General features: G+C 38.1%; 3 protein-coding genes across 3 annotated transcripts; all 3 read left to right on the forward strand.

Moving 5' to 3' along the window:
• Positions 1-155: 155 nt before the first annotated feature.
• mapk3 (mitogen-activated protein kinase 3) lies at positions 156-12,322 on the forward strand. Its single transcript, XM_033971855.2, has 9 exons — positions 156-638; positions 1,580-1,762; positions 4,003-4,192; positions 6,140-6,256; positions 6,339-6,453; positions 7,163-7,294; positions 7,385-7,494; positions 8,116-8,244; positions 9,010-12,322. Exons 1-8 carry the CDS (start codon positions 433-435, stop codon positions 8,233-8,235), a joined length of 1,173 nt encoding a protein of 390 aa, XP_033827746.1. The 5' UTR covers positions 156-432; the 3' UTR covers positions 8,236-8,244; positions 9,010-12,322.
• Positions 12,323-14,959: 2,637 nt separating this feature from the next.
• On the forward strand, positions 14,960-22,630 carry gdpd3a (glycerophosphodiester phosphodiesterase domain containing 3a). The gene is made up of 10 exons (XM_033971207.2): positions 14,960-15,468; positions 15,561-15,603; positions 17,225-17,360; positions 17,688-17,733; positions 18,209-18,327; positions 18,755-18,844; positions 18,918-19,051; positions 20,258-20,317; positions 20,394-20,445; positions 22,419-22,630. Exons 1-10 carry the CDS (start codon positions 15,333-15,335, stop codon positions 22,542-22,544), a joined length of 942 nt encoding a protein of 313 aa, XP_033827098.1. The 5' UTR covers positions 14,960-15,332; the 3' UTR covers positions 22,545-22,630.
• A 1,010-nt stretch (positions 22,631-23,640) lies between these two features.
• ypel3 (yippee-like 3) lies at positions 23,641-26,879 on the forward strand. The gene is made up of 5 exons (XM_033971467.2): positions 23,641-23,984; positions 24,714-24,832; positions 24,929-24,972; positions 25,650-25,758; positions 25,932-26,879. Exons 2-5 carry the CDS (start codon positions 24,716-24,718, stop codon positions 26,019-26,021), a joined length of 360 nt encoding a protein of 119 aa, XP_033827358.1. The 5' UTR covers positions 23,641-23,984; positions 24,714-24,715; the 3' UTR covers positions 26,022-26,879.
• The last annotated feature ends 734 nt before the right edge of the window (positions 26,880-27,613 follow it).

Genomic DNA, 27,613 nt, shown 5'->3' on the forward strand with positions numbered 1-27,613 from the left:
CCATCATTTGTATAAAGTCCATTTGTGTTTTCTTGTTTTATGAAGTCTTCCTCAAACATCTAAGACGTTTTGACACGCCCACTCATGCTCTCTGCATGTTTATCGTGTAGGCTGCGCTTGTTTTGCTCATGTTTTGCTGTTGTAAGTGGGTGAATAGGCGGCGGCGTGGTCTAATGACGTGACACCGCCCTAACAAGTCACGCTAATAACCAAATCTAACGCACCACTGTTACCGTAGTGTGGCACGCGCATTTACGCTCGTTGCTGCAACCAAATCCGCGCTTACGTAGAAAATCCACTTTATTCGTGTGTCGGGAAAATAAAGGCCCATCGAAGCACCTCCTCTCGTCCAGCAGCAGCTGTCTGATCGCCCTCAGGGACGGTGACTCCGGTAAGAGCGGCAGAGGTCCTCGGTGAGAAGCGAGAGGAAGAATGGCGGATCCGAGCAGCACAGCGACGGTGGGGGCCGCAGGCTCCAACAGCGCTGCTGCCGACGCGGGCACCGTGGCGCAGGACGGGGCCCCTGGAGCTGCGGGAAACAAACCTGTTTGCGAGACTGTTAAGGGCCAGATTTTTGACGTGGGTCCCCGCTACACCAACCTGTCGTACATCGGAGAGGGGGCTTACGGGATGGTGTGGTAAGTGGTTGTTTTTGTGGCCGTAGTAGATATCTGCACAAATACTAAAAGAGCAAATGTTACAGGGGCACTATAAGGTAAAACACATGTCAGGAGTGTACTTCATGTGTACTATAAGGGTGGACAGTATTTCACAGTGTATAAGCAGTGGCTGGAGTAAATCTGGTTATCTGACTACAGGCGTGGCTTTGGGTTTACAGGAAACAAGATCGATGCTGATTCCTCACAGCCTCGTTTGCAAAGCACGGTTTTGCATAAAGCCGTTAATTCTCCTGCTCACGTCGTGCAACATAACAGTCACTGGTGCTGACCAATAAGAATGCAATAATCTCTAGTGGTGTGAATTTTGTGTCTAAAATCTAGATTGTGTGAAAAGTCGCTGCAGATGAAGCGAGGCCTTTCTCTATGTCTGTCTCTATCTGTCTCTATCTGTCTCTATCTGTCTCTATCTGTCTCTATCTGTCTCTGTCATCTGCGGCCGTGTGTGAACACGTCCTGTTGTTACATAGTCACTGTCATAATTATTTGGACGGAAAACTTTAGTCTGTGTAGAGCACGGCATGCCCAGGATTAAATCCCATTATGAAGCCTTATCCATACCCTCACAGCTACCTGTAAACCTGTCAGAAATAACTGTTGAACTCCCTGTACTTCAATAAAGTTGTAGTACTTTTTCCTATGGGCACTGCACTTTTAAAGGGGAAGTAAAATGAGCCCACAAAACCAAACCTTACATAATGTGGCAGACTGTATCTCTCCTGTGTTCTCATCCATTCTCCTTAATAACTACAAAACTAGTTTCACTGCATCTTGGCAGAAGCAACAATCTGCAACGCCCTTAGTGAGCCCAGTGTCTGCCCATTTTCTGATATCAACAGTATGGAGTGAAGAGTGCACCATGTAATATGAGCCCTGTTTCTTGCTTGTTCCTCCCTACACAGCTCTGCCATGGACAACCTGACGAACCAGCGCGTAGCCATCAAAAAGATCAGCCCCTTTGAGCACCAGACATACTGCCAGCGCACTTTGAGAGAGATCAAGATCCTGCTGCGTTTCCACCATGAGAACATCATTGGCATCAATGACATCCTCAGGGCACGGCACATTGACAACATGAGAGATGTGTATCCTTTTATGAACCAGTAGACTCACAGAACATGATTACTATATAGGTTTACACATATTTTATTTAGTACTAACAGTTTTATCAACATTATCATCTATAGGTTGCATTCACATGAGATCACAACATTCTAGATTCCTTAATGTTCAAAACTGAGCAGAAGAGCAGAATGGTGTAATTTGCATTTTAACTGACAGATTGCAGATTTGTTGACCCATTTTATCTATTAATATCTCTGTAAATATTGCTATGTCTACACAAATAACACAACCTGTTTAACTGTCAGGTGACCCTAAGCAAATTTGGTTTTGGGCCCCCCGCCACTTCAATGCCACTCTGGCTAAACTATAGATTATTCACACGAAAACATAATGCAAAGATCATCATCTGCACAGACTGCACTAAATGTATCTGTAATACCCACATCAGACATGCAGTGAAGCACAAAGGCATTTATAGAGGCTGAGAACACCAACAACCACAACAAATGGGTTAAAATACTGTAATGGTGATCAAATGGAGGAAAATTTTGAAATATTATAGACATTTATCCTGTTTTAATGCATTAAATGTATTGCAATTGGTTAAAGCGTGATAACATTTATGGATCTGTATTATAAATTCAATACTAGTGTCACCCTAGGCCCCTAAATATGCTTTAGGACGGTCTACAAATTAATACTTCAACATAACACTTACTTACGATTTATTTATTATACATTTTATAAGCTAACCATAATGTGATTACACTGCCATGAAAACTTTCACTTTAGTTCCAATTCATGACATTATTTGCATTGAATAAATGCAAGAAAAATGAATGGACAAATAATTAGTGCGTCATTAAACATATGAATTTATGTATAATGTGCACGCAAATGTACAAATAAATTAGCACAACTCATTAATTATGCACAAAAAAATGAGCGCATTTGTGGCTCATTCACGGGTCATTCTCTTGTCCAGCAAAAGCAAAGGAAGCTTCTTTTATTCTCAACAGTTACTTATCACAGCCTAAAGTTGCAGAATTTTTAGCATGAGGTGAAGTCAAGAAAGTAAATTCACATCATGTTGTCCTCATGCTGTCGCTGAGATGTGTTTATTAGCACAGGAGGAGGGAGGGGTCGAGGCAGTGTGCCGTCTTGTACAAACACGTTTAACCAATTAGAAAGTGATATTTACGCAGAGGCGCAAACTAGAGCCCTGTTTTGTTGTGACTACAAGTAGATTAACAGACAGACATCAATGATAAAGCTATCGGGACTCGGAAGACGGGGCCCTTCGCAGCTGCGGGGCCCTGCACAACTTGTGTAGTCTGCTTAGAGGAAGATCTGGCTTTGGGTGCCTGTCTTTCAGCATAAATATACAAAAGTGATATTATCTTTTCATAATCGCCTCAGAATGTGATGCCTCAATTCAACCTCAAGGATGTGATTGTTATCAGTTTAAATTATTTTAAGACATAAGATTATTATAACAAATCATGATGAGGTTCAGTAGTTGTGGAGATATTTGGTATTTCTCTAAAAAATTGCAAATCTCCCATAGAGTAATCCAGGCCCCTCTTCTCCATCGGAAAATATGACATAATCAAATTCTCGAATGCAACCTGTGTATTTTGTATTTATTTGTGTTATTAAGCATTTAGTATTTCTTGGACAGTCAGTCGCCTTTAACCACTGTTGTAGTGGTTTACAAGGCAACTATCAGTACAGAGTAGACACAGCAGGTCAGTTATTTGTTAAAAATGTCCATTGTCCTGGCCTCGTCTCCTTTCACTGCTCTGTCAACAGGCAGAGAAGATTTAGAATTCCCTTTTTTTGAGAAGAAACTATTTTGGTTTGTATGTCTTATGTCATACTGTATGTTAGGAGTGGTCATTTGCAGGTTAGCTCGCATCTCTTTCAAATGTAGGCCGCTTACAATATATATTAATAATTTATGTGAAAACGTAACAGTTATTTCTTCTTGTAACCAGAAGATTGAAACCACTCAAAAATAAATATAAAGATACAACAATGGACTGATATACAATCAAAAATATATTGATCTATCCAAATTTTGTTTTGTTTTCCAAGTCTCTAAAAATCAATTGATTAACGGACATATTAGCAGATTATCAAATTAGAAAAGACCGAATCTCTCCTATGATTAAAAATGATTTTCTTTTTTTCCTCATAATACCAAGTCAAATTTTTTACAGTGATAAACCAGTGATCCTTAACCCAAAGTGCCGTCCAGCTACATCGTGCAGACTTTGATGGAGACCGACCTGTACAAGCTGCTGAAGAGTCAGAGACTGAGCAACGACCACGTCTGCTACTTCCTGTACCAGATCCTGCGGGGCCTCAAGTACATCCACTCTGCTAATGTGCTGCACCGCGATCTCAAGCCCTCCAACCTGCTCATCAACACCACCTGTGACCTAAAGGTGAAGCCCCAAAAACATGCTATAACACTGTAATGGTACCAAAAATACAGCAAAATAATACACTAATGTTGAGTGTACATCTTGTATCAATGAGGTAAATTATGTCTGAAAGGTGATGGGTTGTGTTCATGTGACATCTAGTGATGGGACAATAAACAATAGTAACCTTTATTGTGATTAAAAGGGTAGACAATAATTGTTTGTTGGCGATATCACGATTATATAAAATGTTCCACAAAGATAATCGTCATATCACCAGAATGTGCAGAAAAAAGCAACGTATCCCTGATGATCGCTGATGTTGTTTTCACTTTATAACAAAGTGCAATTCTGTGTTCAAATATGGAATCTGCTCATAATATTAAAATTATAATTATTAATATCAAACTTATCATGATATAATCATTATATACAATTATTTTGTCCATGATAATCATGACATAAGATTTCAATATTGTGCCAGGCCTAGTGACATCACAGCATTTTAGAGGCAAGTTTAAAATTGAGCTGGAAACTAAGAATCCTGTCGTAGGATTTGTTGTTGTTTTGACCTGATTTATGGTGAATATCTTTGCTTCATGTGGATAGGCACAGCAGTTGCAAACATGGTCACAAATTCTTCACAAAGGCTTCCATTCAATTAAGCTAAAATTGAATATTTAATTTTTGTGCATATGAAAATGGTCAGCTGGGTGAAAACATAAAAAACACGTCTAACATATTAAAGTGAAAATTTCAGGAATGTTGAATATGTGTGTTGAATTGACATTCTTGGGTTGAGTAGGATATAGTGCTGTTTTACTTTCTAAGTTGTTGTTTTCAAGTTTACGACTACATTTTACCTTTTTGTTTAGTAGAGTTTGGAAATTCCAGGGCTGAAATTATCCAAATGATTCTAGTGAAGGTGTGTGGAGTTTAAAAACACAGCAAAACACTTTCTGTATTACCACTTGACATCACAAGGTGTTTTCTATTTGAGAGAAGAACTAAATTTGCGGGTTAAACATGTGTGAATAAACCAAACACTGCTCTGTGTATGTATGTATATGATGAGGAAAAGTCATTATAACATAGATCAGAAAATAGCATAATATGGGCCCTTTAAGTTGCTTTTTTCTGGGTTGGTGTGACCTGGAGCCGTAAACAGTCCCAGGATTAGGTGATCATGTGGAAACAAAGCAGGCACATAGTATAGTCGCTCACACTCACATTCCTCAAAGTGCATTTCTTTTGTTCAGCTGCTACTGGTTTGCCTCAAGTTACATTTGCCCTTCAAGTACTATGAATCGTAATTACACAGTTATGACTTTTTGTGCACAATACTTGGGTTTTACTTGTACTTGATAAATATTTCACAGTGATGATGCACGCTTAATTCAGTAAATCCTTTGGTTATTCCCACTGTAAATATGGATGGTTCACACTTGCGCACACCCCACGTCAAGATTGGGACTAGTCTTGTCACGATACAAAATTTCAAACTCTATTTTGATACTAAGGAATAGACTCAGCACTCAGTATTGATTCCGATAATTAAAGGGGGAAAAAAACTCTATTGAACTCTTCCTTTAGACAATAGGATGTGATTCGACATTAAATAATAGTACTTTCTTTCATATTACCATGTCGTCTTATATCAGGTACGTGAGCACATAGGCCTGCTAGTTACGTGGTCTTATGCTGATAAAGCTCAAGATCATTATAAAACTATTCAGGAAAGGTTCATTTCTGTCCTGCGAATGTGACTTTTTGACCTGCCCAAATGAGTATCTAGTTTTGATACTAGCTTTAGTATTGATTAGTATCAGATTTTTGATACTTTTGACAAGCCTTTACCCACTTCTAGTTACCCATCCCATTCAAATGTTAATGCATTCTTATTCTTATATCAGAATTTAACACAAAAAACAACCCATAAATCTCATGAATCTATATTTGTCTTCTCAGATTTGTGACTTTGGCTTGGCTAGGATAGCAGATCCTGAACATGATCACACAGGTTTTCTGACCGAATATGTGGCTACGCGTTGGTACAGAGCTCCAGAGATTATGCTCAACTCAAAGGTATTCAAACACAAACTAAACAATCACATTTATTATGAAACCGTTTTTGCTTTTCCATTAGCAACCATATATTTTGTTTCAGGGCTACTCAAAATCCATTGATATTTGGTCTGTGGGTTGCATCCTGGCTGAGATGTTGTCCAACAAACCCATCTTCCCCGGGAAACACTACTTGGACCAGCTCAATCACATACTGGGTATGTTACTTAATGTGCGGCTTAGGACAGATTGTCAATATGAATTTTAGAGTGGTACCAGAAGGAGATGGGGGGGGGGGGGGGAATTAAGCACTGTAAAGCCATTAAAAGACCTTATTCATTAGTCGCCACTCAGCCCTGCATTGTTTTTATTGGCACAGCATCGATTTTGGTGCTAACCCCAAGTTGGAACTTTCTAGAAAGGATCAGCTTCTTCCTGTTTTCTAAGCAAGACAAAACATGACTTCCACACACTGTTGGCCACAAATGTGCAAGGGAAATGACAAGACAGATTTCTTCAACAGCATTACCTTCTTTATTTAGTTTCCATGGGTTTCAGAAATTAGAATGGTTCCCAAAGCAGCTTAAAACAAAATATTAAAGAGTTTGAATTGGGGGAAAAAACTCTCCATAAAAGCTTAATTTATTTATGTATTTAAACAGTATTTTTCCTGTTCATCTTGGGGCCTGCTGCCTTCTGTAGATCTGTAGATTTTTTATTTATTATTTTGATAAAATGCCTCAGAGTGGGCATAATTTCAGTAATGTTCAGTTTTTGGGTCGCCACAAGGCAACCTAGCACACCTTTTCTGCAGGGGATAACCAGTGTAAATTATAGTAAAGTACGGTACTCAGGAGTAAGATGAGTCTAATGGAGATACTGAAAATGTGCTGTAGACTGATATAAATGTGTAATGTGTTTTTACAGGTGTTCTCGGATCACCATCCCAAGAAGATTTGAACTGCATCATCAACATGAAGGCCCGGAGTTATCTGCAGTCCCTGCCCGAAAAGCCCAAGATCCCCTGGGAGAAACTCTTCTACAAGGCTGACTCCAAAGGTATGGTGACAATTTATTTGCATTTCTATAACTAATTCCACCCACAAAACATGAGCCTAATGTGTTTTTTGTTTTTTTTAACCCAAACAGCTCTGGACCTCCTTGGCCGCATGTTGACCTTTAACCCCAACAAGCGCATCACTGTTGAGGAGGCACTGGCACATCCTTATTTGGAGCAGTACTATGATCCAACAGATGAGGTAGTTTACAATAAAAAGGAGGGGTGACATCACAATGACACTCTGGATTCTGTCATTGTTTTTGTATTCTTAATATACAACTATGACGGAACAATGACTCAGTAGTTCGTCATTACACCCCTGGAACTAACCTGGAAGTATTCTTTATTAATATTTATTATGTGAATGCTCAGGCAACTATTTCTCATCTTTAAGCCATGCTGCTATGTGCTAGGTTGCTTAATTCCGTTGTATTTCATGTATTTGAGAAAAATTTGTCTCGAGGTCGAAATAACTGTGTTCTGTCTGCATCTAATTAGAAAGTGTTTTATTGTCCGATAATCAGGAATGCACTGTTAGCATGCTAATTCTTGTTAGCCCCACAAAACTCCACACTGGTCTCTGAAAATTGTGAAAAGTGCTTATAAACTAACCGCAGTGAATAATTAGGGTGCTTGGAATGGATAAGGTAAGTGAGAAATGACTGTAAACTGTTAAAAGTGTGAAAAACAAAACTAGTTAATTTTAAGATGGTAAAAATCAGGTAGAGCGCCTTTTAATTCTCAAGTCATGTGTAGGCTGATAGCACTTGAGGTAAAATGTCACAGTTTTGGTTGTAAAAAAGTGTATTTGTGCTTGTAGCCGGTGGCAGAGGAACCCTTCACTTTCTCCATGGAGCTGGATGACCTTCCCAAGGAGAGGCTGAAGGAGCTGATCTTTGAAGAAACGGCTCGTTTCCAGGAGAACTACCAAGGGTCCTGAGGCTCCCAGGTACAGAGTCCACAGAGTCCACAAAGTACAGGTAGGACAGGCTCTAAATGTAAAAAAGATGTTGAGTGAAAGAAGGCCACTAGATGTCACTCTGCCTCAGACAAAGATGTGCCTGCAGTCAAGTCTCTAGAAGTGTCTTATGTGTTAACAGGATATAGGGCTGGCAGTTTACATTGGGTAATCTTTTAGTACAATATTGGTCCTTTGTCACCAAAAAGACAAGAAGATCACAATATTTATCTATTATTAAATGCTACAAAACTTTTTAAGTTCATTGTTTACCACAGTATCTCTATTGTAAATGCTATCATATTTATTTTTTTAAGTGAACCTCCAACATTTTAGACAAAATCTTGAATAGCATTACAAACTTGTTATAATTTTATGAAACAACCTTCTCCTTAAAGGTGCACTATAGAAATTTTCTTCTGGAGGCCACCTGTTTGTTACCGTAGAGATATTGGAGATTAGTACTTTGAAAAATCTATTCTATTCTTTTGGGTGCACCTCTCCATAGATCTGATCTGTAATGTAGCCTGCTAATGCTACGCACATGGAGATGGAAAAGTTTAATGCCATACTGTTTAAGATCCCAGATAAAACAATAACATCTCCTTGGACACAAACACATGGTGGACCTTCAAAAATACATACATGCAGCATTTATAGGATCTTACACTTGCAACAGCATTTTCCTAACATTTCAGCCAAATGTTCTTTTCATCTTTTAATTGTATATTTGTATGCATGTTCATTTTTTTCTAGCTCTAAACGTGGCATACCAACAGAGTCCTGGAACAAGATGCCCCTGACCCCACCCACACGCTAACACAAAAGAACGACTCATCAAGAAACCGAAAACAAGCGAGACATATGAACATTTAAGTGCTTATCTATCCATTCCGACTGCAGGAGAGCTCTGTGTCCTGTGTGGATGACTGAGGCGGGACCGTGCATACCCCCTCACATGCTAATCTGGTTTCTCTTGCATCCAGTGGTAATCTTTTCCTCACCTGTCATCCTCCATTAGCCAGTCCCATCCTCTTGACCTCCCTCCTCCATAGAAACCCGACTTCTCTTGTAACCCACTCCATAACCAGAAAATCAGAGGGCTAACAGTATAGGGATGTACATATGTTCTAAGGGTCTTCAGCTCTTTTTAGTGTGCTTGTTGCTGATTCGGTTTATTCATCAAATGGGTGTTCTTCTAATCAGTTTAGCGTCATGTTTTTGTATGTTTTCAAGCTTTATATTCGCATTTCCAAACACTTGATTTTGAAATGGACAGTTGATGTTATTACCAGAATGTTGATGGGTTTAGAGGTTTATTTGTATTTGTTTCTTCTTTTGGGTCTTTTTTTTTTGTTTTGAAATGAAAATCTATATGAATGCATGCATTCCTAAAACGTACCAAAGTGGCATAGGAAGCGAGGAACTTTGCATAGGAGGAGGAACTACTAGTGCATTAATTGACACATTTTAACACCGTTATTGAAATTATTTTGATTAGTGCCATCATCAGCCTATGAACTAGTATGTAAATATTTGGCATATTACGTTGGCTCAGAACATTTGCTTGCGATATCAGGCGATTTGAAGTTTGTCGCCTCTATTGTCGTGTCCTTCATTTCACACTAGGCTTTGTTAGCGACACATTCCCAGTTGACATTCCTTTAAAGAAGCACTACGCAACTTTTCTAGTGAAGGTCCTGCCACCTTATCGTCTCTATGAAGATGTTACTATTTTATTTTCCTGGAATGTTCCGCTATATAGCATTAAACTAATCTATCTGTATTTTCTCAAGTACCGTACACATGTTTTTACAGCTCGTCTTTACAAAAATCCGACCCGTAACTTGGTCTGGCGGCGTCCTCTACTTGTCTCCGCAGAGATGGTTAACTAATGCTATACATATAATGCTAACACTCTACGCAAAGCAATAACATCCTCATCGAGACGAGCAAAGAAAAGTTCCGTAGCGCACCTTTAAACTTGCCTGTCGTTGCACTGTGTTCCTCTGCTGCTGTTTGCCCCAGGAGCCAGACACGCATGCAGACCAGGGCTATCCGATATAAGCCAGTGCAATTTCCTCCCACGCTCTACAACAACTCATTCCCATCACCACGACGACAGCATTCCCTAGGACTACTATACATTATATTACAACACAACCTCACCATTGTAACTCCAGCTTTTTTGGGCTCCTCTCTCCTCTTACTGTTGCCTGTGCGCCGCTTTTTTTTGTATTCCTTGGATATTGTCCGTGAACTGCATGATTGTACTGTACCTTTTTCTTTCCCTATCCGTCCATTTTCTTTCCGTGGATCTGTTAAGTGACTGTATTACTCGCTGCTTGTTCACATGGCAGCTCGGGATGCACTACATGTTGCGCTGGGAAAACAAAAAAAACAAAAACAAAACGATTATTCCTAGATCAACAAATGCACTGTAACCTATAGTCTCTGGACAGTACTTCTATTTCTCCCCCAAAGCCATATTGTTTTTGGTGATCGCATTTTCATCCTCCCCAAATCTCGCTTTACTCAAAAGGGCTGCCCCCGTCCCATTCCCCTCTATCTATCTATCTCCCTTCTTACACTTCTGTTGTTGTACTACTACTTCTCCTCCATATTTTGTTTGACTTTGGCCAGTGAACTTGCACCAATCAACAACTCAATCGGCACGCCTGCACTTTGTCTCTCTCCAGCCACGCTCTCTGTATCCCCTCTTATGGAGATAGTTTTTAACCTCGTGTTGTTCAGAACTAAAGGCGACATATTGTGCAAAATCAACTTTACCAGAGTTTTTAGCCATGTTATTATTATTGTTTCTCATTTACCCATTCAAAGTTGTATTTAGAGTGATTCGTGGATAACTCTTTATGTCATTGCTTCGATCTGACCCCCGTTTTCACCACCACCACTTTTATTTTTTAAATCTGTGATAGAAGTAGGATTTGGCAGTGCCACGTAGCCGCTTTGGCACAAAAAAATTTAACAAAAAATCAGCTGCTCGACTGCGTGATCTGCGACTATCCAAAGGAGCGGTCGACAGCGTGCGGTGCTTTGTTGTGATGACGGACGTTGGTGGTGACGTAAAGGGGCAGGCGGGAATCGGCTCTCCCGGAAATCAGTGCGCTTGTTTCTTTTATTAAGTCGTTTTAGATCAATATTGCGCTTTAAAATGTTCAAACGTAACGTAATGATCCATGAATGCCATAGATTATTGCTAAAAAAAGCACAATATGTCTTCTTTAAGCTCCCTCCTGCTTCGTGTGTATGTGCGTAAGTGTGTGCGTGTTGCTTTTTCTGGTCTGTCTGCAGTAATCTTCGTTGTGTAAAAGTATTTGTACATTTTGCGAATGACAGCAACAAAACGCCAAGATTCTTTCTACGTGTGTTTTTTGGAAAAGTGTTTGGGTTTTTTTCTTGTTGATGTTGATTTGCTTTCAACATATTGTATTTTTGGCTGACTTAAAACGGGCCAAATACCTTTTTCAACCAGGCCCCGCTTGCTTCATTTCTAATCTGCAACTAAATCAACATCATACTGGGTAACCACGGCAACGGACGGAGCGAGATCTTGCACTTAACACGCACCACATTTTGTTCGTTGAGTATCTTTAAGTCTAGAGGCCTGTTTCTTTTTAAAATGGCTGTTTCTTATTATTATTGCTATTGTCGTTAAAATGGTGAACTGTTGTAATTTTTTTTTTTTTTTTTTTTTTTTACATAAAGGGAGTTAATTTTTTTTATCGTAATTTTATTTGTAATATTTTGTTCATTTTTTCTCTTAACGGGCGTGATTATAATTCTAGGCTGTGTTTTCAAAATCAAAATCTTTTATTTGATTTTTCTTATGATTAATTTTAAAAGATATTTGTAGATTGTCTCAGAGATATGAGTTATCGAGGGTTATAGTCTGTATATTCTATTGATATTATGAATTGAACAATTAACAAATACAGTTATATAAATATTTAATAAAATTTCCTGATACTGGTCAAATCTGTTCATTTCTTGTTTACAAATGATTGGTGTACCTGCTTTGAGGCTTATTAAAATTATAATAAAAATATGAGAAGTGCCTGTTTTTACCTTTTATTCAAATCTTATAATCGTTATAATAATTGTTGTGTCCACTTTTGTTGCCACGTCAATCTTGTATTAAATGAAGAGAGAAGATATTTTCATTTTGAACCGAGTTTGTAACAGAATCCAATTGACTTTTATTCATCTTTTTAGCAGGATGTGGAGAGCAGATGGCGTGGCGACATTTACAACGTGAGTGCCTGCAATGTAACACACCATCTAATGTGCAGGCAAATGTATAAGCAATAAAATGGCCCTATCTCGCAATGATAATAATGGATAAATACAGGTCGTGAAGCAAGATACACAAATATTCAGTCTTCAAAAATTGTACATGGATAAAAGTGTCTTAAAAGTGTCTTAAGAGTTAAAAGTACAGTATCCGGAAAACTATTACTCAAGTAAGACAAATGCTAAGAGTGGACAAACTTAAAAAATAAGATGAGTAATTGTATTAGTAAAGAGGTTGTGGTGCAAGAAACCAGGGGAAGTATAATTTGTACTGATAGCCCAAAAGACCTTTAGTATTTCTTATGACCCTAACACACACGCTGAAGTGCTTTGTGCATTGCCTCATGCTGTTATTCACGGTCCGTCCTGGATGAACTCATAGTCGTCAAATAGTTCAACACATCGGACCACACAATACATCATCGCTATCTGCTGATCTAAACCCGCCTTATATGATACATCCTTAAGTATTATGTTCTAAAGTCTATTGGATTGCTTTAATAGATCAAATAAAGGTATAATATGTAACTTTTCTGCTATCCGCTTGTCTCCATGGAGATGTTTTGCTTTGCCTGGATCCATTCCACCTGTATGTCACCTGCATGTCTTTATTTACACGAAGACATATAGGTGATGCTAAAAGAGCAAGTAGGGTTTTTTTTGCAATAAAGCGTTAATTGATGCCAGATTGTGGAACATTTCAGGAAAAGCAATAATCTCTCCAAGCAGGTAGTGGATCCTTCACCAGAAAAGTGACATAGTGAACCTTTTGAGTGATCCAAGCTATTAATCCACCATGTAGTTCGATTCTGGATCAAACTTCGTGAACCTTTATCCTGAACATATGACCTCACACTTTTCCCATGGCCTGTCCTTCTGTGAGTCTCTTCCCGACACGCCCAGTTTATTTCCAAGAATTTGTCATGACTGTTATGACTGTATTCCCACTGCTTGTTCAAACTCGTCTATCAATAAAATTTGACTCCCTTTTTGTGATTAATCCTGATCTGTCACACAGGCATTGACCTTACTGGAGTCAATCATAGATATAATTACATGGCCTGGAATATTCTGTTGTTCTTAATGCCTTCAAAAACATGCATTCAAACTCTGATCATGCTCGCCTCTCCACAGATCTCACCTGCAGCTTGCCCTGTTGGCGCCACCTGCTTGTGTCCATGGATATGTTTCAATGCAAACTTTGTCATATAGACTGCAAGTAATTTCCTTTTGCGGTCACATCTGTTCTGTTTACCCATAAATGATTCACGTATCTACTTTAAAGCTTAACTAAAAAAAAAAAAAAAAAAAAAGTGTGAGATGTTGCTGCTCTTAAAACAAGTCCTGACACGGTCGTTCTCATTCATCTTAGCATTCTTTACAAGTCACTGAGATTCTTATCTTTGCAGCGCTCGGTCAAATTACTTACTTACTTAATATACAAAAAGGTGCATGTATCACTGTAGTAACGTGACATTTGACAGTTTTGTCACAAACATTTTTATTTATTCTTTCCTACGATGATTAAATGTACTAAAGCATATCCATTTTTATGAAGTTTGATGTCATTTTGTCTGAGCCATCACCTCTTTTGTTTGTACTTAGTGTGAATGGTCTATTATCTCTTGTGTTATTGTCAAGTTGTCGCTCTGTTGTCTGTCAGGAACAATCTAGTAACTGTTAGAATGTTTTGTATGAAGCGTTTGCAATACACCGTGCACGCTTCTGTTTGTATTGTGCAGGTTACACACACTTTTACATGCATTTAAACACCACTACCTTTGTCAAATAATAGGACTGTGTTTAGAGCAGTGAAATACTTGCACAAGAGGTGAGATTTGTACTTAAAAACTACTTTTTCTTAAACGTATTGCAGCATTTACGATACAATTTTCCATGTAAATATAAAGGTTAAATTTTCTGGTTGTGCTTGTGTCCATGAAGAAGTTATTGTCTAGTCTAGAATGTTTCACAGTATGGCATTAAACGTACCTACTGGAGGCAAGCATGTGACACTATCAGGTTAAGTTACGTGTCAGATCTCTGGAAAGGCAAGCATGCGCACAGTAGGAATGGTGTTTTTAAGGTATTTTTGAGCTTTTGCAACAGCTGTAATTGAATAAATGTAAGGTAGATGTGTTTAATGCCATAACAGTGAAACATTACAGGCATCTCCATGGAGACAAGCGGCCGACCCTTCCCCAGAAAAGTTACATATTACATATTACTATTCTTTAACACAAATGCAATAATAATTAACTTGTAATAACTTTATTGTACGTGCCCTACCCACAGTTATGCCAAGCTGTTAATTAACAATTCAATCTGGACCTCCTGGGTAACAAATGGCATTTCCAATCATAAGTACACAAAGCTCGTGGTTCCACACAAAAGCTCTGTGCACATAGTGACAGCATTGCCACGGGCAGGGGAGAGGCCACAGAGAGGAGCTCGGGCTTACTGGATTACTCTGGCTAGTATTTGATTAACTTTTACAGCTCAATAGGATCCAGGTACTTTAGTAAAGAGTCACAAAGTCCTGATTCCATTTTAAAGGTAGGAATTGCACCGGAGAATATATTAATACTTGCAGCGTAGTACCTGTTTGTCAAGTTTTTAACATGCAAGGGACAAGGGGTTCCTTGGAAATGCAGTGTGTCCAGTTTAGTTGACGCCACAGGACTGAAGGCATTTTTTAGTTTAGCAGCACACTGGCTGCAGCAGGATTCTTTAGGGTGTGACGCACGTTTACTAGCAAGCAGAGGATGAGTTTTCTGTACTTTATCCTGCCTGCATTTGGAGGATACGCACTCACCTCCCTGTACCTGCTGAAGAATCCTCATGTACTGCACAAGAGGAAGAGGACCTCCTTCTCCGCAAGGCATATATCTCACAGAGGAGGTAATGATTCATACGGCTCATCAGAAGAATCCTTGTAGTATTTTGTTGTTGTGGTTACTATTTGGATGCTGACTTGTGCTTTGGTGCTCCAGGATGTGGGGAGAGGATAGAAAGTACGATGGAGGCATTTACAAAGTGAGTACATTGTTACTTTTACTTAACTGACAGGTGTATTTATTTTTTCCTTATAATTTTAATTTTTATGGTGTCAGGTCCATTACCCGCAAGTGTCCATGAAGAAGGTATTGCTTAGTTTGGAATGTTTCACAGAATGGCATTTAACTTATTTGTCACCATGGAGGTAAGCAGCGGACCTCTACAGACCTAGTTACAGGTCACATCTGTGGAGAAGTGACCCTCTGATGTGTATCTGATGTGTATTTACTTATGCACAAGGACTTAAAGGTGCACTAAGTAACTTTTCTGGTAGAGTAGTGGCCACTTGCTTGTATACATCAAGATGATTGATTTTGCCTAGAATGTTGAAGACTGTGAGTGGGTGCACTTCGCCACAGATCTGACCTGTAACTCAGTTTGGTGCCATCATCTACTTGTCTCTATTTGAGAGAAAGTAGAGAAACTTAAACTACAAAAGTTACATTGAGCATATTTAGTACATAAAATAATAGGATTTTACTTATTCTAATGTTTTTGTATCTGCTCCACTGGCACAAGAATTTTCTTTGTGATTATTAAAGTGATATTTTATGTTGAAACAACTGAAACTAAAAATGATTGTTTAAGATTAGATTAGATTCACCTTTATTCTCATTACACTTTACAAGTGCAACAACCTGCAGTTTAACATCTCACCAGAAATGTAATGAAGCAAATGTCATGTACATATTAGAGAGGTCAAAAGTACTGAAAATCAGACTAGTACAGAATTATACTAAATATCAATACTAAAAGAGTCACATCATCAGGACAGAAATGAGCCTTTCCTGAATATCTTTAGATCTTGAGCTGTATCTTTCACAAGTATAAGACACAGACTAGTCTACACCATGGACCACTATGAACATACTGGACACTGAGAGATTACACAGATAAGACCTCATTGTAATAAAAGAAAAGTACTATTACTTAATGTTGGAAATGTTATTCTATTGTCTAAATAAAGAGTGTTTTTCCACTATCATATGGTATAGAAATCTGTATTGAGTATCTGTTTTGTTGTATTGAAACTGAGTTTGTCAGTTTAACAGTTTGTACATATCTCATATGAACACTCATTCTCTGCATTTGACCCATCCTTCAAGGCCTCTGATGCAAAGTCAGAAGGTGCTAAGATGGTGTTTACTGATTTACTTTTAGTTTTATCCACACAAAGCATTTATCCATTATTGTGCACTATTGTGAAAAGTAAAAAAAAACACACACATCCTAGAGTGCTCATCTCTTGGTCTGTAAAGGTCCAATATTACACAAAATGGATTTTTGTGAGGTTTAAGCCATGTTATGATATTGTTACCTTCTCAAAAACAGACCTGGAGTTGTGTTTTGTTTCATTCACACATGTTTGAGTGACACTTTATTATTAGTCTGTCTATATCTCCTAAGATTAAAATACTCTGTTCCACCCTGTGATGTCATGAAGGGCTGAAATGATGATTCTAGTGAAGATGTATGGAGTTTAAAAACACAGTGGAGCACTTCCTTGGTTGACATCACAAGTTGGAACATTCACTCTTCTTTCTTCTTAACATTCTTATTTTCAGCTCTGTTAACATTGCTGTCTTGGTTTCCGCCTTAGTGCCGCGGAACAAGGCACTCAGATGTTTGAGTTGGACTGTCACCTGACGCACGATGGACATGTGGTGGTGTCACATGATGAAAACCTGCTGAGACAGACGGGCTGTGACATAACCATCTCTTCTCAGAACCTACAGGTGTGATAGGAGGATGAGATAAACCAACAGCAGAATACAATAGGAAACATCACAGCACAACAGACTGCGTTCATGTGACATAGATGTAGAATACAGTTAGTTTAAACAAGAAACATCAGAATTATGTGGTGGAATTTGCTGTGAAACTGTCAGATTGCAGATTTGTTGACCTGGTTTATGATAAATAGATCTGCAATTGACACAAACATGACACAAAAAAAGCCCTAAATGTATCTGTTATAAATAAACAAAACTTAACTTTTTTTTTTTCAGAAAGAAAGACATTATTGTTGTGAATAATACATGTATAGTCTCTGTGTTCTTTAGGATATGCCGTTGTATAAAGAAAAACTGGAAGTGACATTCAACACAGGTAAAATGCTTATTACTCCTTCTAAAAGTAATCTAAATACTACTGTGATTACTTTATTTCCAAAGTAATTTCAGTGTTTAGTTTAAGTGTCATGTAAGAAACAGCGTCATTTATTTGAAATTAGATTAAATAACAGTTTAATTTTATAAATTAAACGGTTATGTCATCTAATTTCAAATAAATAATGTGTACAGTCCTAATTAAACTAATATTTGGTATTTGTTCAAAGTTTATCTATGTCTGACAGCAGAAGGTCACATCTCATGCTGCGTGTTTATCTTTTTTTACTATTTTACACAGTTCTAAGTATTGCACACATTTTGGTTGGGGAAAAAAAATAGCCTTAAGTTACTTGGGCTAGAAGCTGTAATCCAGCTGTCTATAATCAGCTTCTACTTCTCAATAATTACCATCTTTCATTAAAATAAGTCCCTAAGTTAATGCACTTAGTAATTACCCTCCGTGCCTCCTGCAGGGCACTCCAGCAGCGGCTCAGACAGGCACTTTGCTCTGCTGGAGGACGTGTTCAGGAAGTTCCCTACAATGCCCATCAGCATAGAAATCAAAGAGGATAATATCCAACTCATTCAAAAGGTACAACACGCCGTCTCTACACACGGACAGTAAAAACCATATGGCACTAGAATAATCAGATCACCCAATTAAGTAGATCTGATTTTTGGCGTGTGTTAGATGCACAAGACAAATCTGTTGATATGTGTCAGTTAATCTGTGGGTTATTAGAGCAATTGTTGTATTTGTATTTGGAACACAAACTACAATGAGTTTGAAAGAATTCATTTAACCTTTAACATTTTCTTTGCCTTTGCCACATTAGTTTGCAATTTTTGGACATTCTTTATTGTCAAACTCTGCACAGGTGTGAACAATCATGAGATTACTCACATCCGATGTAACTGTTCCATTTCCATAATCAGATAACTCCAGAAATCAGATAATGGTCAGAATTAAAAATATACATCAAAAGTCATAAACAGCCAATGTATTTTTTGTTTGTCAGGTGTCCAACCTGGTGAAGCAGTACAATCGAGAGGGCATCACAGTGTGGGCCTCTCTGAGCGCCACGATCATGGAGAAATGCCTCAGAATAGTAAGTATCACTGTAGGCCTCCAAACAATAGATCTGGTATAAACTGAAGGATTAAATGGTTTTATTGTTGTAGAACGACTCTCTGCCGTATAGTTTCTCGATGAGGAGAGGAGTGCTGCTGCTGCTCCTCTTTTACACTGGCCTTTTGCCCTTTGTGCCTCTAAATGAGAGTTTACTGCAGTTCTACTTAGTCCGTGTTATGAACAGGTGTGTATCTTTAACATTCCTCACTCCATTTACAAACACCATGTGCCTACTGTTGTGTATATTATATCAAACAACATTATTTAAAGGTGCACTATGTGACTTTACTGATGGTTTTCTGCCTCTGTCTCCATGGAGATATTATTTCTTTCTTTTCTTGCGTTTTTTGTTGTATGAAAATAAATTTCTGTCTAGCATTTACTCATTTACAGTTATTATTGTTAAAACACGGTAAAAACATGCATTGTTACAAAGAGGGCTCACCTCTCCACAGATTTGACTTGTAACTTGACATGGTAGTGTTATTTGCATGTTTCCATGGAGAAGTTGTGGAATATTCCATTCCCTGCACAGTCAAATCCAGGACCCCTCCAGCTCTGTAATTGTTTAATCTCTAAGATTTTCTGGCCTAAAGGCTTTATTGGTTTAGAGCAGCTCAAGTGTGAAACGGCTGAGAGGGTGGACACATTTGACAACCACTGGCTGCGGTTAAATGTGCACAAAAAAGATGATTATTATCAGAGTTGTATGATTATTAAAATGACAAAACAGCAAAAGTATCTGGTTTATTTCCAGTCATGGTCCCTCTGATTACTCAAATGACATGCAAACCACAAATCTTATGTGAGTAGTGTTAAAGGTACAGAAATCAGATAATAATCAGATTTTTTGGTGTGAATGTAACCACAGCCAGTCAGGGCTGCTGAGGTGGTAACGACCACATGTGCAATGACTTAAATCACTACACACCCAGAACCACTGTTGACGTTTTCATGTGGTTAACTCTATCTATGACCAGCGTCATCTACCATGTCCTTCTATAACATTTATCAGTTTTCTTGGTCAACTCATCATTGTGCACTTCTCATTATATCTTTGTCATCTTGTCACCGGGTTGGTCTTCATAGATACTGTGTAAACCTCTGTAGCATGTAAATCTTCATACTATATAAACCTCCTTCCATGTGTTTACTTTCACTCTCTGGATCCTGTACTCATGGTAAATAAATTTGCTTTAGATATTGAGTCTCCTTAGGAGAATACTTATATTTCCCTTACAGAGACAGATACGTTTAATGCCATAAAGCGGAACATTTTATATCTACAAGCAATATCTGCATGGAGACAAGCAAGTGGTATACCTTCCACCAGAAAAGTTACACAGTCCACCTTTTATGTAACTTTGCCCTGATTGTGCATATATTTTAGGACCTTCATCCCTGAACAACGTATCTTGAGGAACAAACTAGTAGTTTGTTTATTAGAAAAGTAAGTTTTTGTAAATTTTATCAAACAGCTATGAATTAATGTACACAAAAAGTGAATCGTTATTTTGTCTTTCCAGGGTGACCATGAGGAAAAGTCTATTTAAACATCTCGCGGCTCGAGGAATTCAGGTCTGTTTTGTTTCTGGATCTGCTTATTCTAGATGTCTGACATGCACAGATCTTCTATAAACACTAAGATAACCATTCAGGATTGCTACGGGGAATATTTTGGCATCTGCCTTTGGTTAAAGGTATTTGCTGTAGTAGGTGCTCTGTTGGGTTTAAAGTGCATATGACAAGTTAGAGTACTTTTTTCACTAAAACATAGTTGGCATCAGTATATTTTAAATTTATAATTTTGGACGTTTTGCTTAGGGCGACCACATTTTCAAAATCAAAAGCTGGGACCTTCTGGGTTTGGTAATATTAAATTGTGAAAAGAGCATGTAATTAAGAATATTATTATGCCATTTGTCCATCATGACTTATTAACATCTTGTTGTGAGTCAGTGTATCATCTGAGAGACTTCACTCAGTGCAGTTGAATACATATGTTTGTGTTCTGGTCATTTTAAGCACGTTTACTGCATTTTGGCTAAACAAATGACAATGTACAACCCTCTTGACTTCTGGGGGGTATCAATTAGTCAAAAATAGGGACAGCTGAGAAAGGTGTCTGCGTAATCCCTCAGTCACCCAGGTCTGATCCATAGTAAAAGGATCAGACCTGTACCTTTTACTTTTAGCTTTTACGACAGCTGGGAAAATAGGGATGTCTGGTCACTCTAGTTTCGCTAAATTGTTTTAATTGTAGGACCTGGCAACTCAAAGTTTCTAGCTTATTTCTTGGCAACTGCATAACTGAGAATCCAACACAAACAACGTTGATGTAAAATGTTTTTGTTGTGAATAAATCAACAATACGATTTTTATAACCTACACAAATGCTGCCTTGTGCATCCTGCTATTTAAGATATGCTGGATGAGCTCACAACATTTACTAAGCCCTGAATGTTTCACCAAATAGTTGGTGAATGAAAACAAACTGACCATGTGTGTGGTGTTGTCTGCAGTTCAGGACCAGTTAGTCACACATTAGTGTCAAAGATTCATTATTTTATGTTGCATAAATGTATTAAATCAAATTGGAAAAAGAAAATCTGCTCTTTTCAGCTGTTGCCAGCAGAGGGCCCCGCAGACACAGAATAACAATTCAATAATAAAGAGCTAGTGCAAAATACTGTTTTCTGTGCAGGCAGATGTACACTACCAGTCAAAAGTTTGGACACTCTTTTTTATTTATTTTTCTTCTTATTTCCGTTTTCTTCCTTATTTCTTCCACACTGTAGATTCTCACTGAAGGCATCAGAGCTATGAATGGACACATATGGAATGAAGCAAACAAAATACTGTCAATAACTTGACTCATTTTTAAATTTATTTATTTATTTATTTATTTATTTATTTATTTATTTATTTATTTATTTATTTATTTATTTATTTATTTATTTATTTATTTATTTATTTATTTATTTATTTATTTATTTATTTATTTATTTATTTATTTATTTATTTATTTATTTAGGCACAGCTTTGAAGTGAAGTGAAGTGATGTTTTTATCAAGCTCACAGAGACAAAGCCATGGGTTTGGAGTGTTGTCAGCAAAGCAAAGTTTGGCATCTTTGAGGATTTGAAAATAAAATATAAAAGAATATTTAGTGTAGTTATTTCACTAATTTAAAAAAAAAAAAAATGCTTATTGCTTAAAGGTGCACTATTACCCTCCATTTTTTTTAATTGTGAAGTGTACGCCACCTGTTTGTCTCCATGGAGATGTTACTGCTTTGCCTGGAATGTCCCACAATATGTCATTAAACTTTCTCTCCACAGATGTGACCTGTAACTTGGCCTGGTGGTTTTACCTGTTTGTCTCCATTGAGAAAGGGAAGTTATTTAGGAAGTTAATATCATAAAGTGGAACATTTCAGACAAAGCAATGACATCTCCATGGAGACAAACAACTGATGAACTTTCTACTTTCCACCAGCAAAGTTACATATTGTTCCTATAAATATAATTTCTCTTTTGTTTGTGTGTTTAGGTGCATTTATTTGTCTGTAATTCAGAGGAGGACATTAAAGCCGCTCTTGAGCTCGGAGCCACTGGCGTAATGACGGACTACCCTTCTCTCCTCACAAACTACCTCTGCAAAAACAATCTGAACTAATCAATATCCACATTTGAAAAGCTTGAGTAACTTGTATAGGCCTTGATAATGCTTAGTCTTGTAAGGTTTGTTAAAGACAGTATTAAAACCACTCCATTGTCTAACTAATGACTTGATTGTATTCATTGAGCGATTATCTGTGGTATGATGTATGTTATTACTGTGAACTCCACCCACATTCTTTTCAAGGCATTTTCCCCAGCAACAAATCTGACTGTTCTTGTGTGACTGTTGGACCTGCCGTGCCACGTGATGGTAAATTCTCTTGATAAGAAAAGAGTGAACGTGACTTGTTTTGACTGGGTTACTATTCTGGCTCCTAGAGTGGCATCTTTGTGAATTAAAACATGCAAAACAGTCTATGGGTAATTATGATGGCTTATAAATGGTTTCAGGATGTTTAATACATTTTTACTGTACCATGTGATGAAGCCTACATAGTATAATGTAAATTATCTTTATTATATTGTTAGAATGAATAGGAACAGGCTAAATACACAAATCAAACAAAAAAAAATCCATGTGGAGTGTGTTGTGGCCATCACCTGTAGAGTGTTTTTCCAGGTCAAGGTCAAAGTCCGTCTCAGTGTTGTGTGATAATCATCAACTGGTCTACTGTGGCAACAAAGGCTGCTTTATCTGAACCAGTGGACAGTGGAACACTTTTGATTGATTATAAGAGTATAGACTAGGGAAATATAAAAGGGAACTTCAATTTAAGTCGTTTTGAAGGTATAACTTTTGTATATGTTTTTAGTTGGCTCGCCATGTGGACAGTGAACAGCACAGACAGAATGCAGACTCCAGGTCTAAAAATAGCCCTCCACTTTTCAGGGAAATGAGTTGAGAAACTTTGTTTTGTCCCCAAACACTTCTTCTGTTCGCATGAGGACACTTTTACTCTTGAATCGGTCTAGTGCACAGTGTCACATTGCCTCTTAATAAAGCGACACATAACTCTTCGTCTTAAATCAGTTGTTTTATAACATAAGTGTGAAAACTGTACCAACTGATAGCCATAAAAGGGTGATGTGCGGGCCGCTCTGATTGGTTGACCCATATTCCTGACGTCACTGCTGAGCGCTGATTGGCTGCCGCACATTTGTTTTGCACTCTTCAGTGCTTCACACTTCCTCCTCTGTGTTTTCATAAACAAACCACATTTGTCTTCTACCGAGGCCGCAGATTCTCACGGCTTTGACGGACTGTTCTTATATTTGAGCTAAGTGCATGATTTACCGAAGATCTCAGCGATTCCTTAAATACGGGTCAGACCTGAAGAGGAAACGCGGGCTTCTCGACAACAAGAGGCTTCTGTTGTCTTCTTTTTGTCCGACGGGCTGACGCGTGGTGCATCGCTCCTGGACACATCCGCACGACAAAAGCGCCACAGAGACTTCTCTGCGCTCACAAGGCTTTTAGCAGGGCATATTTCATCAGGTGAGGGCACAGATACTGTAGGGTTTCCTGAATTGCGCACCGTGCGCTGTAGCTTTGTGCTGTTGGACTAGCACAGTGGCTAACACAAAAGCTAGGTCAGTGCCAGCAGAGGTCTGTAATGCCTCGCTGATATAACATATGATTTTATGCACTGTTGTCTTCTTTGAGTTGGGTTGTTTTCTTGTGAACAAAGCAGGTCACACTGCACGTGTTCGCCCCAAATTATTACATGTCCAAACATGTCTCTGCTCCACATCTTGAGCTGGATCAGAACTCCACCACTGCTTGAGCTAAACACATCTATCTTTAAAGGAGATGACAACTTTCATCTTTTAATATGTGTATACAAAGTCAATCATTAGCTCTAAATATAATCCAATATTTTAAAACTAAATCTTATTAATTAACCAGTGAACTAGTGAATATAATGTTATAACATAAATATTACATGCACACTGCAAATAAAGTGTACTGCAGTTCAGTGCATGCTGAAGTTCACAAATGGAGAAAATATACGTTACAGATTTAGTTTTGTAGTCTGAGCATTAGGGCACATTTAAAATAATATTTTTTTAGATACATGCACTAGACTACATTGCACCAAGTTTAATCATTTGGGTTTCAAATGAGTTAAAAGTGGGTATTGAAATTAAAATAGTTTGAAGTAAAGAAATGATGATAACGGCTCTGAAAGGTTGTATAACATTTCACTTCCTGCTTGTTTTTCAGACATGGTGAAGCTGACAAAGGCCAAGACTTTCCAGGCCTACCTGGACTCATGCCACCGTCGCTACAGCTGTGTGCACTGCCGCGCCCATCTGGCCAACCATGACGATCTCATTTCCAAGGTTAGTAATCAAGAAGGCCTGTGCCCCATCAGGTTTTTACAGTTTTTTTATAATTGAAATTTTAAACATTAACTGACTTTTTCGCCCTTGCAATAGTCTTTTCAAGGCAGTCAGGGCCGAGCCTACCTCTTCAACTCCGTGTAAGTATTTTATTTAATATCCTTTATTATGAGTGTGGACGGGCCATATATTTTGCTTTTCCCCAGATATCTGTATCTGTTTGATATTGAACATTTTGCCCATATTTGGCACCAGTATTTCTGTTCCCATCTGCCATTCCTAGTTTGTCGTTAGTGGTTCAGAATTGTCTAATGTGTGTGAAATGGAAGAACATTCTGCTGTTTATTTATTTATTGATTTGTTTTACAAAAGTGGACTTTACTCTGACTAAACATACATTTGTGAACCTTGCCATGCATTTAAAAATCTTAACAATAGCATCTGCCAATAGCTGTTATTAGCAAAAATCTGCTAAAAAAAATCATCCATCCCTAATTTTGTGATGATTACTGTATTTTTTATGCATTTGCAAAATCTTGGCAATGTCATCTGTAAGCTTGGGCAACTGTTTCATCACACTAGCATTCAGTTGAATCTATACAAACAACATTTTCAACAGTTGATTTGATCTAGCAGTGGTTGAAGTTCAGATACCATAGTTCACATTAGTCATGATTTTCTATACTAGTCGGTCAGTGATGTTTGGCCATGCTCTGTGAAGACTTTTTTTTCCAACTGAAAAAGCCCCTGGAACATAAACTAAATACTTTTATTCTAATGTTTATAACCTGTCCTAAAGTTGTGTTTTAACTTCCAGAGTAAATGTTGGCTGTGGTCCTGCAGAAGAGAGGCTGCTGCTCACTGGACTTCATGCTGTAGCTGATATCTACTGTGAAAACTGCCACACCACTCTCGGCTGGAAATATGTATGTATAAGTGTAGTCAAAGTTAGTGCACCTGTTTTTACTTAAACATCCAACGTTATTCCTCACGTTCCTTATGCATTCAGAGCATCCAAATTATTCACCACGATTAGTTTAGTGACAAATGTGAGCTATGATAATAATAATAATTGTCCTCTTTTCTCTTGTCTCTGCAGGAACAAGCCTTTGAGTTAAGTCAGAAATACAAGGAAGGAAAGTACATCATCGAGCTGTCCCACATGATCAAAGACAATGGCTGGGATTGAGCAGAAAAAGGGCACCCTATGACTGGTAGAAGTTGTATCCCTTCAACTACAAGGGTTCCAATGTCTCCCTCTCGTCTCACATACGAGCCATTGCTGTGCCACACTTTCACTTTGTGCAGTTTCGCCAAGAATAGCATGTGAATGATGCCTTATCTTTTTCTGTTCTTCACGTTTCTTAAGCAGCTGCAGCAACACTTGCTGGTGCTGATATCCCAGTTGGCTGGGTCATGGAGTGAATGAGTGTAAGGTTTGTGTCTGATAAGTAACTAGGACATGTAATCACGCTGGCATGTGTGCATGTTTGGGTTTCAAAGCATGGTTTAACCACAAATCTCTTATCAGAAACCTCAAGAGTAGATGGAAGTTAATGGGAGTAATACTTTCAACTGCAAAATCCTAACTTATCGGTTGCGGTCGCTGAAATTGGCAGGTCCATGGTGTAAAGTGGACTCAACTATAAATTTGTAAGATATTGCCTATAATGCAAATTATACCTGGCAAAAGGAATTTAACCAAATGCATTATCCTTCTGGTCAAATGATAAATTGTTAAAGGCAATCAGGGTTGAACACTAAATCCCGGTCTACAGTGGAGCATTTTATGTATGTTTTATGAATGAATGTGTATGTATTTTAAGTTTGGTGTGAAAGTTAAAATGGGTCTTATGTAGGATTCACGTGTAGTATTTCCTCTGTATAGGTGGGACGTTTTACTTAATGCTGAAAAGATCTATCCTTTGTGTACCACTGAGCTGTCCTTTCGTATGTATCCATGTTAGAGCAGATCAGGCTTAATATTAAGTAGCATATTTATGGTGATTTTAATGTCTGCTTCTTACATTAAAGTGTATTGTTTTAACATGTGTTTCATGTTTTCATTCAATAAATAACTTGCCAAATTGTTTTCATGTAAATGTATAACTAGTAGTATATTCAGTAGAAAAGTAAAATCAAATTTTACGCTTTTAAGAACGGTCACATGATCAAGGCTCAGCACTTTTAAAAGAGGTGGTAGATGGGCAGCTGACTGTCATGTGTGTTGCAGCCAGAGCCTTTATTCACAGTGTAGCAGAGGTTGTTCAAAAAAGCTTTTGGATAGTGTGTCATTTTAAATTTGAAACTGGATTTGTATAAATTCTAATCAGAATTGTGTCTAAAGCAAATGGCTTCCAACCAAATGTCAAGATAAGATCATCTTTATATGTCCCACGATTGGCAAATTCCAGTGCTGCAATGCTCAGTTCAAGGACAGTAGGACAATTGTAATATGCAAATAAAAAAATCAAGATCAACTAGGGCCTAATAAAGAAATAAACTTAAATTTAACCAATCAAATATTCTTGCTAGATCGGTTTCTGTTTGTTAGACTGGCACAAGATCACTGTTCCCTCTAAGCTGCGCGCGTGCGCAATTGCGTACTGCTGACACGGTCTCCGCGCACAGAAAAATCGAACCGGAGTTGAAAATAAAATAAACACACAAGAATTCATTCTGCGCTATTTTTCAGTGTGAGTCAGTGAGTGTGACCGGGGACGAGCTGCTCCAGCCAATTATGTGATTCACATACGTATTTACGCATCTTATTAACGTCAT

Source organism: Periophthalmus magnuspinnatus, chromosome 8 (genome assembly GCF_009829125.3).
Source record: "Periophthalmus magnuspinnatus isolate fPerMag1 chromosome 8, fPerMag1.2.pri, whole genome shotgun sequence".
Taxonomy (NCBI): domain Eukaryota; kingdom Metazoa; phylum Chordata; class Actinopteri; order Gobiiformes; family Gobiidae; genus Periophthalmus; species Periophthalmus magnuspinnatus.

Bases quoted from the DNA above. Each gene is read 5' to 3' on its own strand.
- mapk3 (XM_033971855.2), top strand. From the start codon at position 433: ATGGCGGATCCGAGCAGCACAGCGACGGTGGGGGCCGCAGGCTCCAAC. The intron at 1,763-4,002 runs GTATCCTTTTAT...AGTGCCGTCCAG, and splicing joins ATTGACAACATGAGAGATGT to CTACATCGTGCAGACTTTGA. The intron at 6,257-6,338 runs GTATTCAAACAC...ATTTTGTTTCAG, and splicing joins AGATTATGCTCAACTCAAAG to GGCTACTCAAAATCCATTGA.
- gdpd3a (XM_033971207.2), top strand. From the start codon at position 15,333: ATGAGTTTTCTGTACTTTATCCTGCCTGCATTTGGAGGATACGCACTC. The intron at 15,469-15,560 runs GTAATGATTCAT...TTGGTGCTCCAG, and splicing joins GCATATATCTCACAGAGGAG to GATGTGGGGAGAGGATAGAA. The intron at 19,052-20,257 runs GTGTGTATCTTT...CATATATTTTAG, and splicing joins TTAGTCCGTGTTATGAACAG to GACCTTCATCCCTGAACAAC.
- ypel3 (XM_033971467.2), top strand. From the start codon at position 24,716: ATGGTGAAGCTGACAAAGGCCAAGACTTTCCAGGCCTACCTGGACTCA. The intron at 24,833-24,928 runs GTTAGTAATCAA...CCCTTGCAATAG, and splicing joins ATGACGATCTCATTTCCAAG to TCTTTTCAAGGCAGTCAGGG. The intron at 24,973-25,649 runs GTAAGTATTTTA...TTTAACTTCCAG, and splicing joins GCCTACCTCTTCAACTCCGT to AGTAAATGTTGGCTGTGGTC.